General features: G+C 37.4%; 1 protein-coding gene across 1 annotated transcript; it reads right to left on the bottom strand.

Moving 5' to 3' along the window:
* Positions 1 to 1,727: 1,727 nt before the first annotated feature.
* On the bottom strand, positions 1,728 to 4,424 carry USP26 (ubiquitin specific peptidase 26; the record flags this gene model as incomplete). The annotated part of the gene is made up of 1 exon (XM_080718938.1): positions 1,728 to 4,424. One exon carries the CDS (start codon positions 4,422 to 4,424, stop codon positions 1,728 to 1,730), a length of 2,697 nt encoding a protein of 898 aa, XP_080575064.1.
* Positions 4,425 to 18,731: the final 14,307 nt, after the last annotated feature.

Below are 18,731 nucleotides of genomic sequence, written 5' to 3'. Positions count from 1 at the left end.
ATGAGAGTGATTATTTAAATTTAAGAGAGTCTTACCTACATACCTCAGCAATCTTCAGGTACCATTCAGATCTCTACACTGTATTAAGAATAGAATCCTCAGTCTTTAGAATCTGGCTTTTCCATTAAGAATGCAGTGGCTAACTTCCTCACACCACTAAAATTCTAATTCACCTCATGAAAAGCCTTTAGGATTAATAACTTCAGAAAATTATTGGATTATTGCAACTATACTAAAAGACACCCATACTCTAAACGTGGTTAAGGTAGGATTGAGAAACAATCCCTCTATATGATGTGAGAAACCCTCAGTACATGTTATTTATTCTTAACAGTGATGTAAAGCACTATAGATTCACTACTTCAAAAGCAAAACAGCGTTACAAAGATGGCAAATTCTCAGTATCAGGAGAATTGTAAGACCCAGGATTACATAGAGCTCTTACAGAATATGACACCCCAGGCTTCATGAGGCTTTCCTCAGATCATCTCCATACAGGTTTTTTAATGTATCAAATTAGTAACAAGTAAGACTTTCAAATCTTCCTATAACTTGTCTTTAAAACATTTACCACTGAGGCCGGGCGTGGTGGCACACGCTTGTAATCCCCACGCTTGGGAGGCAGTGACAGGAGGATCACGCAGGTTCGAAGCCAGCTGCGCGCGCTGGCTTAGGAGACCCTGTTTCCAAATAAAAATGTTAAAATAGGTCTGGGAGTGTAGCCTAGATGTAGAAGGGCTTCCAGAAACCCCAGTACCACCAAAAAAAATAAAAATAAAAAAAAAACATTTACCACTGAAGGAACAAGGCCATTACACTGTAAGTTACAAATATGTAAACAAAATTTGGAATTAAGTCTTTTAATGCAGAATGCAGAAGAATGTTCATGGTTTTGCAGATAAAGTCCTGGTTAACAAAGTCCCTTTCAAACAATCCAAGCATACCTCAAAGATCAAAATGACCAAGTGGACTCAGTATCATCAAGGGCCAATAGCCTGTGAGAAGACAAATAGGAAAAGCAGGCCAATTTCCTGAGGGAAAATGAACTTCCATTCTCAAGATGAAAGTCTGAGGGTGTGTAGCTCCCTTGGCACTGAAGAAAAGGATGAAGAGTTTTGCATCTAATTTGTATTGTCAGACAATACTTGGATTTAGTTGCCAAGATCCCAGCAACTATTTTACCAGAAGAAGACTGATTTTTATTTTGTTAAGTTCACAAAGGAAAGGCATATCTAAAACTAGACAAAATCTAATCAAAACCTTTTATAAAATCAGCAATTCAAATGTTCAATGACAAAATACACCAAAGTAATTTACATATTACAGTAGTGGTTTTTGAACTTTGTAAACCATCATAATCTCCATCAGACTGCTGCCTTCTGCCTCATGTTTCTGGATGATCTAGAGTGGAACCCATTTTTTACATTTCAAGTGAGTTCTCCTGTACACCTAATGCTTCTGCTTTGAAGATCACACTTATAAAGCTACTGAATTAAAATATGGAGAGCACAGTTCCAATCATGGAGAGATAAGTGTTCATGAGGCAGTGCTGTGGGATTGAGGTATGTCAGGGTTAGAAAGGAGATTCCTCCATAAGCATTTCTTTTTAACTCTGGTCCTGAGTTAATGGCAACTTCACCTTTGGGAAACATTTATAGAGTTCTCCTTCCATAAAGAAAGTAGTGGTAAGTGAGGTAGTCAAGGAGATCTGTGCAAAGAGGATTCTCTTATTTCTCCATAGGGGTCTTCTCTGGCTCTGTACTACAAGACTGGGAACTTTCTTCCTCTACCATTAGCTCTTTAAAGGTCTCATTGTGCATGTAAAAGAAGATGTATCCTGTGGAAATTCTAGTCTCCTGCATCACTCTCTCCTGGATAACTGATACCTGTAGATCATTGTAACTGAACCAGCACCTCCTCTTGAAGTCATAGGCATCACTGATATAGTGGCCTGAATGAAGGGAATCTCCGAGATGGCTAATAACACCAATGAGCTGATATGTATGAGGATCTTTCTTATCAGCATTTCCTTTTGGTTCTTTGGCCTCTGATTCTGTCTTCTCTTCTAAAATATCTTTCTTTCCAGGGTTCCTACTTGGATCAAGTGAACGTTTGGAATTCACTTTAGCTTTCTGGGCACTTAATTCTATAGGTTTTCTGAGGTACTCTGTGTGCACCTGGGCATTTTGTTTTGGCAAGTTTAGAGGAAGTGCTTGTTGAGGGCCTTGCACATGGATTCTCATCTTATCATTCTGCTGGGTCCGTTTTCTCACTTCTCGCAATCTTTCAGAAATTCTGGTTTTTCTGTCTTCACAAAAATCTGTATTATTCTCACTGATACTGTTTTCCTCACAGTTATTTAATTCGGAATTTTCAGGCACTCCTTGAAGCTGAACATCTACCCAATTTGTTCCTGGGTGACTGGTGGATGTACCTCCATTTTTGTTGATCAGATACGTCACTGAGTTATCTAATAGCTCTTTTTCAATAAGTTTCTCATTTCCTGAGCACAATGCTTCTGACTTTATTATAGTCAGCTTAGAATCTTTTCTCTGGTCTTTTTGCTGATGTTTTCTGCTTGCCTCTCTTAAAAAGTTATGAAGTTGTTGTGGCTTGGATTCCTTGTTTGATTCAATTCTTAGAGCCAGGGCATCCTTGAATTTAGGAGTCATCTTCGTTTCAAGTGCTGATGCATTAAGGATTTTAGAATGTATCTTTTGAGAAAATTTAAAAAACTGGAGATCCTTAAGTTGTGAATTCTTGCTAAGAGGAAGAGGTGGTTTTGTGTCCCCATTGCAATGAGAAGATAATGTTAAACATTTGGAAATAGAAACTTTCTGCATATCTTTCCGTAATGACCAATGCTTACTATACTTATAGCGTTTCAGATGAACAATAAGGACCCTTGGTAGCCTACTGAATTTGTGCACTGCAACAGACTTTTTGTGCTTACACTTCTCACACTTATATTCAAGCTCTTCTGTTTCAAAGAAAAGATCAAAAGTAGATTGAACAGACAAAAGTTGTGCTTTCTTTCCTTGGGGGAGGTTGAGGGAGACATAATTACTCAGTTCTGTCTTGATAACAGCCTGACCACAAGCTTTACAAAAAATAGAGTGCAGCAACTCAAACTCAAAATTATTGATGACAGGACAAGAAAATAATGTGCTGACATTATCAGCCAAATCCTGCTGAAGTAAAATTTCTTCCCCCAATTCATTTTTAGTCTTCAGATTTGTGTTTAATTTTTGCATGGCACCCTTCAACTGATCCAAACAGTAACTTAAAAATTCATGAGCATCATTCTGTCTGTCACCAGAGAATATATCTGCAACTACTGAAATTGAATTTTTAAGAGTCATAAGTAACTTCATTTTCATTTTAGTTCTATAAATATATTTCAAAACAAGCAGGTGTACCAAGCACATGTTAAAAGCATTACATGGAATTTTACCCAACAGGAAACCCTGATTGAGTATATCATTAATAAATGATGGAACTGAACGCAGGCACTGTAAAACTGCATTCATGTAACAAGTGTTTCCCAAATTGGGGAGCCCTTGCCATTGTTTGTTTACATGAAATATGAAAAACATCTCAACCTCACCCTGTTCTAGGCTGTTCACACTATAATTTGGTTCCAAAACTAATGGAAAAAATATTTTCTCAGTGAGAGTTTGGGAACAAGTACTATCTACATAAGGTTTTTCACTAAAGTTGGTAAATAATGAAGATCTAAATGGCAATTCCATTTGCCCTTTTAAATCTCCTAACTGTGATAGCTTCTCCAACTTGCGGCTTGTATTTGTCTTGAATTTGCTTACTAAGTTATCTTCTTTCTGGGATTTCTTGTCTCCATTCATCTCTGAACAAAGTGACAGCATTCTTTTTCTACTTGTAAGTTGACTTTCTAAGAACTTTTTATTAGTAAGTGTTAAAAATTCTGATGGCATCTTCTGAAAATCAAATGTTACACGTTTTTTGGCTATCTTAAAGCATTCAGTAGTTGATTTCTTACAAATTTTATGCAGTGAAGTTTTATTGATCTCCTTCTGTGTTTTTCTGCCCATAAAGACACCACCTTCTTCATCAGGTATCATGGATGATTTAAGCTGGTTTTGATGGACTCTATCTAGGAATGTCTTCAAATTTTTAGCGTCTGTGGAGGACATCATTTCTATAAACAGTAAGTCATTATTTTTGAAAGCTAGATACAGGTGATTTTGGTTTTCTCCATAGGATCTGAGGGCCACACTTTTAATATTATCATTTAGCTGAAAAGTTTTAACTTTTCCAGTGCTGAAATAGAGCAGCAGTTTAATTTCCGTCTGTCCTTCCACTGTCTCAATGAGTGCTCTTTTTGAGTAAGACTTCTCCTTGTCTTTGCATATTTGGACATAACCATGTACCATTATGGCAGCCATACTTCCTTTACAAATAAGATATAGGTATCCTGGAATACTCACAATCTAGAGTTTTAATTTGTTTTTCAAATTCACTTAAGAAGACAACATCAAATAAATGGTTCTTTAGTTTTCTATACGGAATGATCCCATTTCTAATATTGGATTTTTTCTAGTACTGGTTTTATATGAAAATCTCTTCATATCCTGGATATCAAGCCATTTAGAGATTAAACCAGTAACTTCTGAGAGCCATATATTGTTGTATGAAGGCACAGTCTTCATTCACAAGGCAAGACAACTATAAAAAAATCAAGAAAAGAAAAATTAGTTATTAGATAAATGCTGGAGTAAAACTCAAACTCTACTTCTTATGCACTAAACCTCTTTCCACCATAATAGTAGATTACATTGTAATTAATTTTGGTACTTCAACTGAGGATCATTAAACACAAGATTTTCAATACACTGATGAAAAGCATACTGAACAGTGTTTTCAAGCATATAACATACAATGTGCTGATTTTCCTGTCATAAAATGACCTCACAAAACAACCACAATGAATAAGAAAGTAGAAGCACTGTATGATCCATATCATAGCAACTGGTGAATATCCCTTAATACCTATAGTATTTAGTATAGGCTACTCAAAGTAAATTGATTTAGCTCCTTCCAAATTCAGTTATGTTACTTTCATTTAAGGAACTTCCATGCATTTTACTCTTCATCAACAAAAAAACGGTAACAACTTCTTGTCCATTATATAATAGGAGAGTGAGGTTTCTACAGCCAACTCTGGCCCCAGGGTCCACTTAATCTATATTATCTTCCTGTACTCAAAATCGGTGGGGAGGCAGGGATGTAGCTACAAGGTAGAGTACATGTTTGGCATGTGTGAGGCCCTGTTTCCAGTCCCCAGCACCAAAAATTTTAAAAAAGCAAGGTAGAATCAGATGTACTTAATGACTAAATTTTTAAGTTTCTGAATAACTCTAAGGGCCTTGTATGTTTGTATCAAAACATATATATCTAAGAATCGATTGATAGTTTTATTTTCTCCTAAGCAGTTAAATATTCATCCTGAATTTTGTCTATGCTATTAATGTGTTCAATAATTAATAATTGGCAATTAATTAATTCCTCCTTTACAGATGATACTGAAGTAAACTTGTTTGTTTGTTTGTTTGTTTGTTTGTTTGTTTGTTTGTTTTTGGTGGTATTGGGGATGGAACCCAGGGGCCTTCTACCTCCGGGCTATACTCCCAGACCTATTTTATATTTTATTTGGAAACAAGGTCTCTTCAGCCAGCTGAGGCTGGCTTCGAACCTGCAGGATCCTCCTGTCTCAGCCTCCCAAAGACAGGGGATTACAAGCATGCGCCACCACGCCCAGCTAAAGTAAACTTATATTTAATCTCTGTTCAAATTATCAAAAACTTAAAATTAGTGGAGCAAAATTAATGTGATTTTGGTTTTATACACTATCTAGCAACTGATGTTCATTTAAGTGGGGAGTGCACTAATCCACATACAAAAGTGCATATGCACCCAAGTGAGAGATTATATTTGTCATGGTGGAAATGGGGCCATAAAATGTTCAAGCACGCCAGGTGTGGTGGCGCACGCTTGTAATTCCTGCACTTGGCAGGCAGAGACAGGAGGGTCACGCAGGGTTGAAGCCAGCCATGCTGGCTTAAGAGACCCCGTTTCCCAATTTTTTTTTTAAAGTATAAAAATAGGTCTGGGAATGTAGCCCGGAGGCGGAAGGGTTTCCAGGAACCCCATTACTACCAAAAAAAGTTCAAGCACAACAGAAAATTCAAGTTATCTGGACTATGCATAGTTCACTGTCCTACTATAGATGTTAAGAAGAATTTAAACTATTTGCTCTGCACAAAAACAGACTTAAGTGTTCTTTTTAATATTTTAACCATGTGGAAGAACCTGTAACCTCAGAACCACTTCTGGTCTGCATTCAGAAATTGTGAAATGCCAGCTCTACAATATTAATTTAAAAATGGCTATTTCTTCTTTCTAATGATAGTTGAAATAATCTGTTCTCCCTGGCATTTTTTTCTCTCTGCCTTTAAAAACACAGTTAAGGGACATGTGTTTAAAAAAAACAATGTCTGCATCCATCCTCAAAGTTCAACTTACTTCCATTTAATCCCAGAATAAAGGAGATTTTTTTTTAGCCCACTGAGCATGGAAAATAAAGGTTCAGATCCCTCTTTGTGATGTACAGGGGTCAGTCTAACCACTGCCTACTTCCCTAGCACATCTTAAACTTAAATCCCTTCTCTTGACTTTGCTTCTCATTTAAGGCTTTTGAAGCTGCCTTTGGTCATTTTTATAAGATTTTAAATTAAAATATATTATTTCTCCAAGGCTCTATTGAAGAGCCACTAAGTGATTAGTCTATGCAGCCTGAAGTAAACTTTAGTGCAGTGACATGCCTGTTTTCTTTATACCTCCCAAATCAGACTCCAAACATGTGGCTAATTATATTCCAAAGTTATGAAAGCCAACATGCTTTTCTGTCATTTTCCCTACAAACTCAATCTATTAGATTTGATTGATAGCTACTAGTATAGCACAATAGACTTGTTACTGTCTCAAAACATGGCTGGACTCTCAAATACCTTACTTTTAGCCGGACATGGTGGCACATGCTTCTAATCTCAGCATTTGGGAGACTGAGACAGGAGGACAGTGGTTTGCAGACAGCCTCATCTACTTAGTGAGGCCCTTTGCAACAAAGTGAGACCCTGGTTTTTGTTTTTGTTTTTTTGGTGGTACGGGGGTTCCTGGAAGCCCTTCTACCTCCGGGCTACTACACTCCCAGACCTATTTTATACATATATTTTTTTATTTGGAAACAGGGTCTCTTAAGCCAGCGAGGCTGGCTCCGAAACAGCGCGATCCTTCTGTCTCCGCCTCCCAAGGGCGGGTATTACTAGCGTGTGCCACCACGCCCGACTGAGACCGTTTCAGAGTAAAGAATACAAATGGGGTTAGGGATATAGCTAGGAGGTGGACTGCCCCTGGGTTACATTTTCAATACCACCAAAAACATTACCCTACTTTTGTCATATGTGTAGCATAAGATATGGTAATGAAGCTGGTTGTGGGGTAAAAATAAAACTAGTACAAATGCCTGCTTCATTGTTAATTAACTAATTCATTTCACTATGATCTTTCTAGTCACTGAGGTATTTGCTAAGCATCTGTTCTATGCTGCATTTTATGATTTTCTGAGCATCTACTTAGTGCTGGGTATCGCAACTAGTTCTCTGAGGGACACAAATTATGTATTTCACAATACCTAAATTATTTAGACTGCGAATATTGCTATATAAGCATCACAATTGAAGAGGAGTTTCCTTCTAGTGAGCACAGAGGATCTAGGAAAGTACCTTTCAGTGCTATTTTTCCAGACTTGACACATACCAGAGTGGCAGCGGTATTTTATAAGAAAGAGAAGGATCCCTGGAGTGAAATTTCTTAGATCCTGCCTCAACTTACTGAAATGCTTGGGTTAGCCTTATCCTTTGCAAGGCAAGTTAATAAAATTTCCCTTGGCAAGAATGTCTGCCAGTCCAGTAACCTAAAAGTTCAGATTATCAATTCCAAAATAAGCTAATATAAAAAGACGGTGCTACTTTTAGGATGGTTACCCTTTGTACTAAACATTTATATTTCCCATTATTCATGCTTTTATTATTTCAGGAACAAGAAAAACCTAAAAACATAAGACTATACATTTCTCAATCTCAAAGAATTCATTATAAAATAATAATAGAAAGAAAACTAGTTGAAAAAAATTGTTTTTTTACCAAGTGTTTTTTCTTAAGTAGATGATGCTTTAAGAAGACAGATGATCATTTGCTTTGGAATGTTTCGAAGGAGCAAGTCTGGAGGCAGATGAATAAACTCTAGTAGATGCTATAGGTTCAATGGCTATGAGAAAGTAACACATCTATGCCAGTTCTTCTTCAATGACGTAAGAGTGAAAATGTCATCACCTATGTAAAATCAAGTGTGTGTTTAGCTCATTGAGAAGGTCAATATATAAGTGGTGTGGCACTGGTAGTAAGTTTTAATTACCACTTTCTTTCACAACTTCTTGAAAATGTGTGAGGAGAATAATGATATAGTTAGCACATGGTGAGAATTCCTGAATGCCTCACTGTATATAAATGATAAAAAGATTCAGGAGGTGGTATGCTAACCCCTATATGCAGTAAGTGGAAAAGATAGGGACAGATAATGACCACCGGGATTTATAATAATTTCTGGCAATCTCCAACAGTTCCAAGAAAGAGTTCTGATAAATAAAACAAATTCAACTCACATTTTATTTTATTATTATTATTATTATTATTATTATTATTATTATTATTATTGGTACTGGGGTTCCTGGAAGCCCTTCTACCTCTGGGCTACACTCCCAGACCCATTTTTATAGTTTTATTTGTAAACAGGGTCTCTTAAGCCAGCACAGATGGTTTTGATCCTGCACGATCCTCCTGTCTCTGCCTCCCAAACATGGGGATTACAAGCGTGGGCCACCACGTACGGCTTCACATTTATTTTAAACTACACATATTTTGGTGGGTTTTGGATAGGCCAATTCCACTATCAGGTCTCAACAAATTAACTGAAAAAGAAGAATCAATTTTGAAGATTTGAGGATTCTACTATATGAGACTGTGATTCTAGGTAAAATACAGTTAACATATTCATTAGGTTTCTCCAAAGAGTCTAAATAAACATCTTCTCCAACAACTTGATAATATGCACTAAGTTTGAGTTTGGAAATTGTGGTCACATACAGCAGAGAAATATAGTAGAAAATATACACACATAAAATATATAAAATATTAATTGATGGCAACTGCTAAAGAAATCAGCTGGGAAGACACATTGTGCCAGTGATAATGGGGATGCATTTGCTGCTTTACATTGTATGGAAGGGTGTTGATTGACCAGAATACTATCATAGCAGGATCTTGAAGGAGTTGAGGGCGAAAACACATATAGGATGGTCTAAGCAGGAGTAAGAGTAAATAAAAAGGCCTTCAGGTGGAAATGTGCTTGGCATGTTAGAAAGCAGGCCAGTGTGGCTGGTGAACTGTGAATACATTTGAAGTGAAAGAAGCTGTGAAATTTTTGTAAAAGAGTAGACGAGTAAATGGGACTAATAACCTTCTTGAGGGACACCAAGTATCAAGGGCTGATTTCAGCTCATGGTCATGAATTTACAGTGAGACTAGTTAACATACTTTGTTTTTCTCCAGGTACATTCAACTGGCCAATAGCTCTGAATTTAAATTGCTTAAGATCCTGTCATTTAAAAATGACCAAGTAAGAAGAAAACAGGAACTGAAGGTATAAAGAAAGAAGTAACTATAAATATGGATGTACAAAGATTGGAATGGGGACAGAGAACAGAAACACACAAAAAAGTTGCATAAAATATTGGGAGGTAGGGTTGGAAGCATCAAGGAATCCACCTCTCATTTCAGTAGTAGTAGTAATTCTGCCCCCTGCTACTAGGTAACTGTCAACATCTTGTAGACTTCCTCCTCCTAGTCTCCTCCCAGTTTTCTGGGAGGAGCAGAGTAGAAATCATCAAATGATTTCAGCCTGAAAGTATCAGTTGAAGAAGCTTATTGTTTAAATTTGTCAAGAAAACAAATTACCACTTCCTTGCCAACAAAGAAGTGCTTTCACCCTATTTAGAATGCAATATTAACTATAAGCACACAGTAGCAGTGGACCCTTATTCTTTAACCATGTGAGTGGCTAGATTTTATATTCAAAGTAAGAAGGTAGGTCAGGGATCAAGATTGAGAATAAGGGAACATAAGCCTAAAAAGGACATATTGCAGACCAGCATTGGAAATGGAATGAAACATAGTCCTTGTTGAGAGATCTAGAGTGCTGTCAGGAATCCAGAGAAGCTAGTAATTATTGCTAGGCAGTTAGTTTTGTGTCAGTAAATTAATTCAGACAGTATGAAGTGATTACTGAGGTGGTGTGGGAAATCAGGAAAATAATCAGGTTGCAGAGGCATTTGAAAGATGATGAGGATTTTGATAAAGTACTGAATTGAAAAACTTTAAGCATTGCCCTAGCCTATACGTTGGGATTTACTGGCTCTAAAATTTATTTAGGTGAAACAAAAAGTGGCAGTGTAGAAAGTTTAAGAAGTCTACTAGAGGTCATTGAAAATTGAGCTACAACTGGTTAGAAGATTCCCTGGGTACTGAAGCTCCCAAGAAACAGCTCCTCTTTTCTCTTCCACTCTATGTGCAGTACTTCCTAATTACAGGTGTCTTCTCAGAGTAATCATCAACCATATTTGTATTTGACACTATTATCACGAATTCTTTGCTCAGCACTAACTTAAGATCTTGACCCTTGATAGTCTATGTTCTCTTTCTCTTATATCCTGATAACCAACTCTGCTTAAAGTACTGAAACTTGACTAAAGGGCTCTGCTATACCACATTAGTAGGGTCAGGGCTCATCTTAAGTCAAAATCTCCAAAGGCAGAGCTGCAGACCAAGATTATTACTTCATAAAAATTACATCTCTAAAAAAATGACAGCTCTAAAAATGGTATCTTCCTAAAGAAGGAATTCCCAAGAATAAGTAGATAATAAAGCATGCATGGATTTTTACTTTACCTATGCCAAATACCTCAGGTATTTGATCTCTGAAGGGAATTCCAAGATAAATTACACTATTTGTACTTACTCATCCATTTAGCATTCTAATATGGTTCCTTGGAATCAATATGATAAGAAATCTTAATATGAAAGACAAATTCCAAGTAGACAGCCTATGATATAACAGAAAGTGCTTCTTACCACTGGCAATTCCAACAAATCACTGTTGGGTCAAAGCCATCCTGGGAACATGCATTAACACTGGTACAATTTTGGAAAAGGGCACAATCTTCTTCAAATTACTGAGTAGTGGGTGAGTTTATTTTTCAACAAGAAGAGCATGATAGCAAGGACACCCTGGTACTTAAATTTTTAGCAATGTCCCAGTCCCCAAAGTATCTTGAAGAGATACTTGTAGGATACTAATGGAGTAGATTTTGCTGTTGATAGATGAAGGGTGTTTGTGAGCTGACAGGACACAAGGGGGAGCTACAGAATTTTCCTTTCCAAGGTAAAGAGGGCAATAACTCTTCAATACATCTTCAGTTTATTTAGGTATAAATGCCAACACAGGCATACTAAAAGATGTGAGAAAACTTACATAGCCATTATTTGGAAAATGAACTTGAAAAATAAATTATATTCTAAAAATACTGGAACAAAAATTCCTCAGAATACCTTAAAAAATCAATCTGGCCAGGTGAGTAGTGTATACCTGTAATCCCAATACTTGGGAGGCTCATAGAGGAGGATCACAAGTTTGAGCCCAGCCTCAGCAACTTAGCAAGACCCTGTTTCAAAGAATTTAAGAAATGGGGTGGGTTGTAGCACAGAAATAGAATGCCCCTGGGTTCAATTTCCAGTACAAAAAATAAATAAAAAGCTGAGTCTTGTGTGCTGGCCCATGCCTGTAATCCTAGTACTCCGGAGGCTAAGACAGAAGGATTGCAAGTTCAAGGACAGCTTCAGCAATATGGTGAGACCCTCAGCAAACTAAGAAAGAGACCCTATTTCAAAATAAAAAGGGCTGGGGACATAACTGAAAGGTAAGCTGTCCCTGGCTTCAATTCTCAGTACAACACATACACACACAAATCTGGTTTACCTAAAGAATCAATTCACTAAACAGAAAAAATGCAAAGTCACCTTAACAGTTTTTTGTGTGATAGTAGGGACTGAATCTTGGGCATTCTACCTCCAATCTACACTACTAGCCTATTTATTTTTTACTTTGGAATAGAGTCTCACTAAGTTGCAGAGGACCTCACGAGGTTGCTGAGGCTGGCCATGAACTTGAGAATCTCTTGCCTCTGCCTCCCAAGTACTTGGACTATAGGTATGCACCACCATGTTCATTGTTTCTTAGAATTTTTCTAAACTATTCTTAATATTGGATTCCCAAAACCTAATCATATCCATAATCCCTAAAATGATTCTTATTCATCTCCCTTTATAAATGGAACTTCATTCTAGACACCAGGTTTATCCCCTTTTCCAGGCCATTAAGAATTGTGTTGTGTAAAAGAGAGAGGGGGGCAAAGAAGGGGAAGAGAGAGGGAGAAGAGAGAAGAAAGGTGAAGGGAGAATGAACGTTTCAGGAGAAGAGAGAAGAAAAGAAGAGTCTATCCAAAATTGCACCAATAGTTGGGGCCTAGCACAAATGTTATCTCTATGAATGTGTCTATCTAAGAATATATCAGTTATCTCATTTTTTACTTCTTATCTCTGTGAACATGAGAATGCTTAAATATCTAGTGAGCATCAAAGCACATGCATTCCCCAGTACATAGATGCTGAGAAGCAAAACCATTTATCTCACATGCTTTGTTTCAATTAATTAAAGACATTAATCTAGTAGTAGTCTAATTAATCCAGTAGTCTTAATTAATCTAGTCATTAATTAATGACTACTGCCCTAAGAGACACTCACCTAGAAGGATACAAGTTGAAAATGGCTTTTTTGTTCACTCCAACAACTCTGCAATAGAAAGTACAATGGACTGAACATGTTCACCTTCCCACCCCAATTTGTAAATTAAATCCTAAATACCCAGGTGATAGTCATTATAAGGCATGGTCTTTAGGAGGTGATTAAGTATTGAAGGCAGAGCCCTTATAATTGGGATAAGTGCCCTTTTTCAAGAGACCATGGAGTAGCTCCTTCTACTATGTGAACACATGATAAAATAAAAGCCTCATTCTATTAATCAAGTTGTGGGTCCTTATCAGACACCAAATTTGCTAAGCATTTTTACCTTGGATTTCCCAGCTTCCAGAACTGTGACAAGTACATTTCTATTGTTTACAAGCCATCCCAGTCATGGTACTTTGCTACAGTAGATTGAGTAGACTATGGCAGAAATCAGTGATTTTGTACTCTAAGACGTTTTTAACTTGCTTCCAAATATTTTTTGCCAGGCTCACCAATTCTAAATCATTACCTCATGCTTTTTACCTGTAACTTACAAAATTACAGTCTGAATATGTTTCACAGGTTGTCATTTGAGGAGTGGCATGGGAAACTTTTGCCCTAATAAGAATAGCTTATGTGGACAATGAATGAGAAAGATATAGAAAAGTCATTTAAAGAAGCAGTGCCTTCTAACTCCAAATTCCAGGGTCAAGCTCTAAGATCATAAACCTCAGACTTAACTCATATTCAAAATAGTGTAAGACTTGGGGGCTGGGCATGTAGCTCAGTGGCAGAGCTTTTGCCTTTCAAGTGTGAGGCCCTGGGTATGATCCCAAGTGCAACAAAAACAAACAAAATTTATACTGGAAAAGGTTTTTGGCTTTTTTCATTTAGATTATTGTCTGTACCAAATGACAATATAAACTCTGTTTAGGCAGAAAGATTTGATCAGTTATCAAGCAAGGTAAGCCTATCATCTGTAAACATTTTCTTGGGAAGAAAATGTAACATTATTGCAAGAATATTCTCAAAAACTTGTGACAGAAGGGATGCGATATATTTCAAGGTTAAAAGGTAATTGGAGAGCTTAAATTAAATGATTTGTTATATATGAGTGCAAAAACTAAATGGGTTATCAAGGTAGAATTGGGATGCATTCTGACAATGGATGAGTTAATTAGCAACTTATATAAATAGAGTATTTATCATATATATTTTATACTGGGGGTTGAACCAAGGAGCATTCTACCTCTGAGCTACACTCCCCCCTTTATGTTTTATTTGAGATAGGACCTCACTTTGTTGCTGAGGCTGGAGACAAACATACAATTCTCCTGTCTCAGCCTCTCAAGTACTGGGATAACAAGCATGAGACATCATGCCTGACTTAGCATAGACTTTTAATTTTTTTTTTTTTTTTTTTGCACTTACTTGGGATGGGACCCAGGAGCATTGTAACTCCGAGCTACATCCCCAGCACTATTTTTAAATGTTCTTTTATTTTTGAAGCAGGGTCTCATTGAGTTGCAAAAGGCTTTGCTAAGTAGCTGAAGCTGTCCACAAAGCGCAATACTCAGGTCTCAGCCTCCCTAAAAGCCGGGATTACAAGAATGCACCACCATGCCCGGCTAAATTTCTAATTTTTTGATAGGGAGCTACTACAAAAGTAATTTACCTTTCTCCTTTTTCTACTAGATATTTTTAATAAATCATTTAATACATGATCTTGTTTTACTTTTATTTATACAGATTCCAAAGAAAGTGGTATAAAACTCAACTATGGTACATATTCACAAAAATTAATTTGATTCAAAGCCCAGGTCTGGCATTGAGAAAGAGAAAGAATTTTCGTGCTATTTTGACAAGAAGGGAAATCTAGTGCTTCAGGTTATATAATGAAAGCCCAAGGAAAGAAAATTGTGCATTTTCATAATAAGTTAAGGGGTAAAAAGCCTAGTGGTGCAGGCTTATAATCTCTGTCTCGAGAAGCCGGAACAGAGGAATCACAGGCTTGAAGCCAGCCTCATCAATTTAAGAAGACTATTTCAAAATAAAAAATATAAAGGGATGAGTTCTTTTTCTTGGAGGTAAAATGTCCCTGGATTCAATCCTTGGCGGCACAAAATTAAATAATATAAATTAAGGTGGAAGGATGAGGGATGTTAATAATTTGTCAGAAAACATATCTAAAGATTAGAAAAAAGTGACTTGTCTTCTATCACCATAGATGGAACCATAATTTTATAAGTGAAAAGCTTAAGAGAAATATCAAGAATTGACCTGTGAAATACTTAGGAAATGGCAGAGGTAGGGAGTTCACTATGGCTTAAAAAAGAGTGACAAGCGAAACATGAATTTCATAATCTTAGAAATGTGTTTTGAGAACATAAAGCAAAAATTCAAAAAGACACAATGTAAAGGGAAATATAAACATTATAGAGAATTGGTCCTGGAAAACTAGTCTCTACCTAGTTAATTATCCAAGAAGATAAAAGAAAACAGAAGAAACCATAGGCCCATGGTTTTATTTATTTATTTATTTATTTATTTATTTATTTATTTATTGGTGGTACTGGAGTTCCTGGAAGTCCTTCTACCTCTGGGCTACACTCCCAGACCTATTTTATACTTTTTTATTTTTGGAAACAGGGTCTCTCAAGCCAGTGGGGCTGGCTTCAAACCAGTGCGATCCTCCTGTCTCTGCCTCCCAAGCGTGGGGATTACAAGCGTGTGCCACCATGCCTGGCCAGGCCCATGGTTTTAAACCTAGTATTCAGTATTAAGTTTTAAATAAATATGAGACCAAATATATTCTAATAGTTCAAAACCTTGGCCTTACTCTTTTCTTAGTAGTTCAGTTAATGATTTACTCCTACAAAATAAGCATATCATAAAAATGAGTACATTTATCAACTTTGATAATATAAAAGCAAAGGTATCCTTGACAGAATGCAGAATGTAAAAAGGAAGACAAAGGAAGGACAGAAGTGCAAAATAAGTGACCTTCTCAAGTTGGAGTTTAGACACAATACCAGATACAGGTTGAAATACAGTAGGTTTAAGTGACTAGTGGAAAAATTACTAGTGATACAAATTTTGCCAAAAGAAAGAAGAGGAAAATAAGAGGGATAAATGAGCTATTCGAGCAGAAGACAATAGATAATCTATGAAAAAATACTGACTACTGAGATAGTATATGCAGATGGTGAAATAGCCAGAACTAAAAACATGAAAAGGATGGAGAGAGGTAGAGAAATATTGGAGAAGAGGCCATTGGTCTTCATCAAAAACCTATCTGCTTATTTTATTTATTATTTATTTATTTATTTATTTATTTTTGTGGTACTGTGGTTCCTGGAAACCCTTCTACCTCCAGGCTACACTCCCAGACCTATTTTTTATATTTTTTATTTGGAAACAATCTCTTAAGCCAGCATGGCTGGCTTCAAACCTGTGTGATCCTCCTGTCTCCGCCTCCCAAGCGCGGGGATTAACAAGGGTGCGCCACCACTCCCGGTTCCATCTGCTTATTTTAAAGCATTTTTACTTCAAAACATTTTAGGCTGAGACAGAAGGATTACAGGTTTGAAATCAGCCTAAGCTACTTAGCAAGATTCTCAACTACACCTAGGGAGACCCTGTTTAAAAATAAAAAATGGACTTCCGGGAAGATGGCGACCGAGAAAAGCGGGGCTTAAAAGCCCTGCTAACAACAAATCTCCAATACCACAAAATCAGCGCCTTTCATAGCCAGAAAACACCATCACCAGTGAAACAAAAAATCACCAGGCTCCAGAGAGAAAGCGGACTGAGAACAGAGCCACAGAGGAGATACACCGGCCTCGCGCCCGAGGACGCTGCAGACGCGGCAGCAGCGCCATACTGCCGGCGGCACCAGCGAATTCACGGACGGCTACAGCAAGCCGAGGTGAGCCACTGCGGAACAGCTAGGCAGGATTTCTCTGCGCAGAGAGCATCTACAGCTCCCAGTGGCCGAGCTCAGCACACGCTGCAGGGATTCAGAGTAGAAATCAAAATCAAGAAGAAAAACGCCAGCCCCATAGCCGAGGGCGTAGCAGCGGCGCCATATTGCCACCGGCGGCAGCAGCAGCGAATTCACCGAGTCCAGTACAGCTACATCTGCGTACTCAAGAACAGTGAGTCAAATTGCGGGCCCCAGAGGAGAAATCCCAGTACTGTACTCCCTGGGACTTGACCCAGTGGGGGAGGGGCGGCGGCAGAGATATCACACCATAGGAGAACGTGCAACCTGGCACCCCCCACAGTCTAAAGCAGCCTCTATCGACTCCCTGGGTCGGAGACTCTGTGATACAACCCAGTAAAGGAGTAGTGGGGTCTGAGATACTACAGACTCGAGATCCAGAGCACCTTAAGTGAAGTCATAGTGACCCAAGGGAAGAACCCAGAGAAGGCACAAACTTCCGAAATCATGGGAAAGAGGAATAATACTGGAGCAATGAACGCCCACAACCCCACAACATCAGAACCTGATAAAACAGAAAATCAGAGATTTCTAGAAGATCAAATCAGGAAAAAAACTGTAGAAATAATAGAGGTGCTTCGAAAAGAACTCAGAGAGAGCCAAAAAGAGATAAAGGATGCAATTAATGAAGTAAAGGCCTCAATTCAAAGCACAAACAACCGATTAGAACACATGGAGTACAGAATCTCGCTCTTAGAAGATGAGCAATCCAAAAATGAACTCATAGTTTCTAATCTAGAAAAAAATATCCGACAGCAGGAATCTGATATTGAAGAAATATGGGCCCATTTTAAGAGAGCTAACCTAAGAATAATTGGAATAGAGGAGGGAAAAGAAAGTGAAACCAAAGGGATTAACAATCTCTTCAAAGAAGTAATAGCAGAAAATTTTCCAAACATAGAGCAAGAGGTTGATACAAAGGTCCAGGAAACTTATAGAACTCCCTTTAGACAGGATCGGAGAAGAGGATCCCCACGCCACATAATTGTCAAAATGACCAATGTGGAAGCCAAGCAGAGAATCTTAAAGGCAACAAAAACAAAGGGCCAAGTGACATTCAGAGGCAAACCAATTAGAATCACTCCAGACTTCCCAAACCAAGTCATGAGAGCCAGAAGGACTTGGAGTAACATATTCCAAACTCTGAAAGAAAACAACTTCCAGCCAAAAATTTCCTACCCAGCAAAACTTCCTATCAAATTAGATGGGGAAATAAGAAGCTTCCATGACAAACAGAAACTGAAGGAATTTATGTCTTCAAAACCAGCACTAGAGAAAATACTCAAAGAGATTAACTACAAAGAAGAAATAGGTAACACACACCAGAACCAGAGAAACAAGAGTTTCCATCCAACAGACAATTAAGATTGGTTATCTGTGGAGATTCATTATTTATGTTAGTCTTTTACCTATCTCTAAATGGTATTGTTTGCCTTTATTGTTGTTAATTTTTAGGATTTCTAGTTGGAATATTAATATACCTTCAGATATAGCAATTGGAAATATTTTATCCCATTCTATTAGTAACTTTTAACTCTGTTTACATTGTCTTTGGATATACAATTTTTTATTTTTTATTTTTTAGGGAGTCTGTATACTCCTCTGTTGCCTGTGCCATTGAAATCATAACCAAGAAATCACTGCCAATTTCAATGTTGTGAGGTTTTATGACCCAGATTTTCTCCTAAAAGTTTATAGTCTTAAGATTTATATTTAGGTCTATTATCTATTTTGA

Source organism: Muscardinus avellanarius, assembly GCF_963383645.1.
Source record: "Muscardinus avellanarius genome assembly, chromosome: X".
Lineage (NCBI taxonomy): Eukaryota > Metazoa > Chordata > Mammalia > Rodentia > Gliridae > Muscardinus > Muscardinus avellanarius.
Note: the sequence above shows the minus strand (reverse complement) of the source record. Positions and strands in the feature narration are given on the sequence as shown.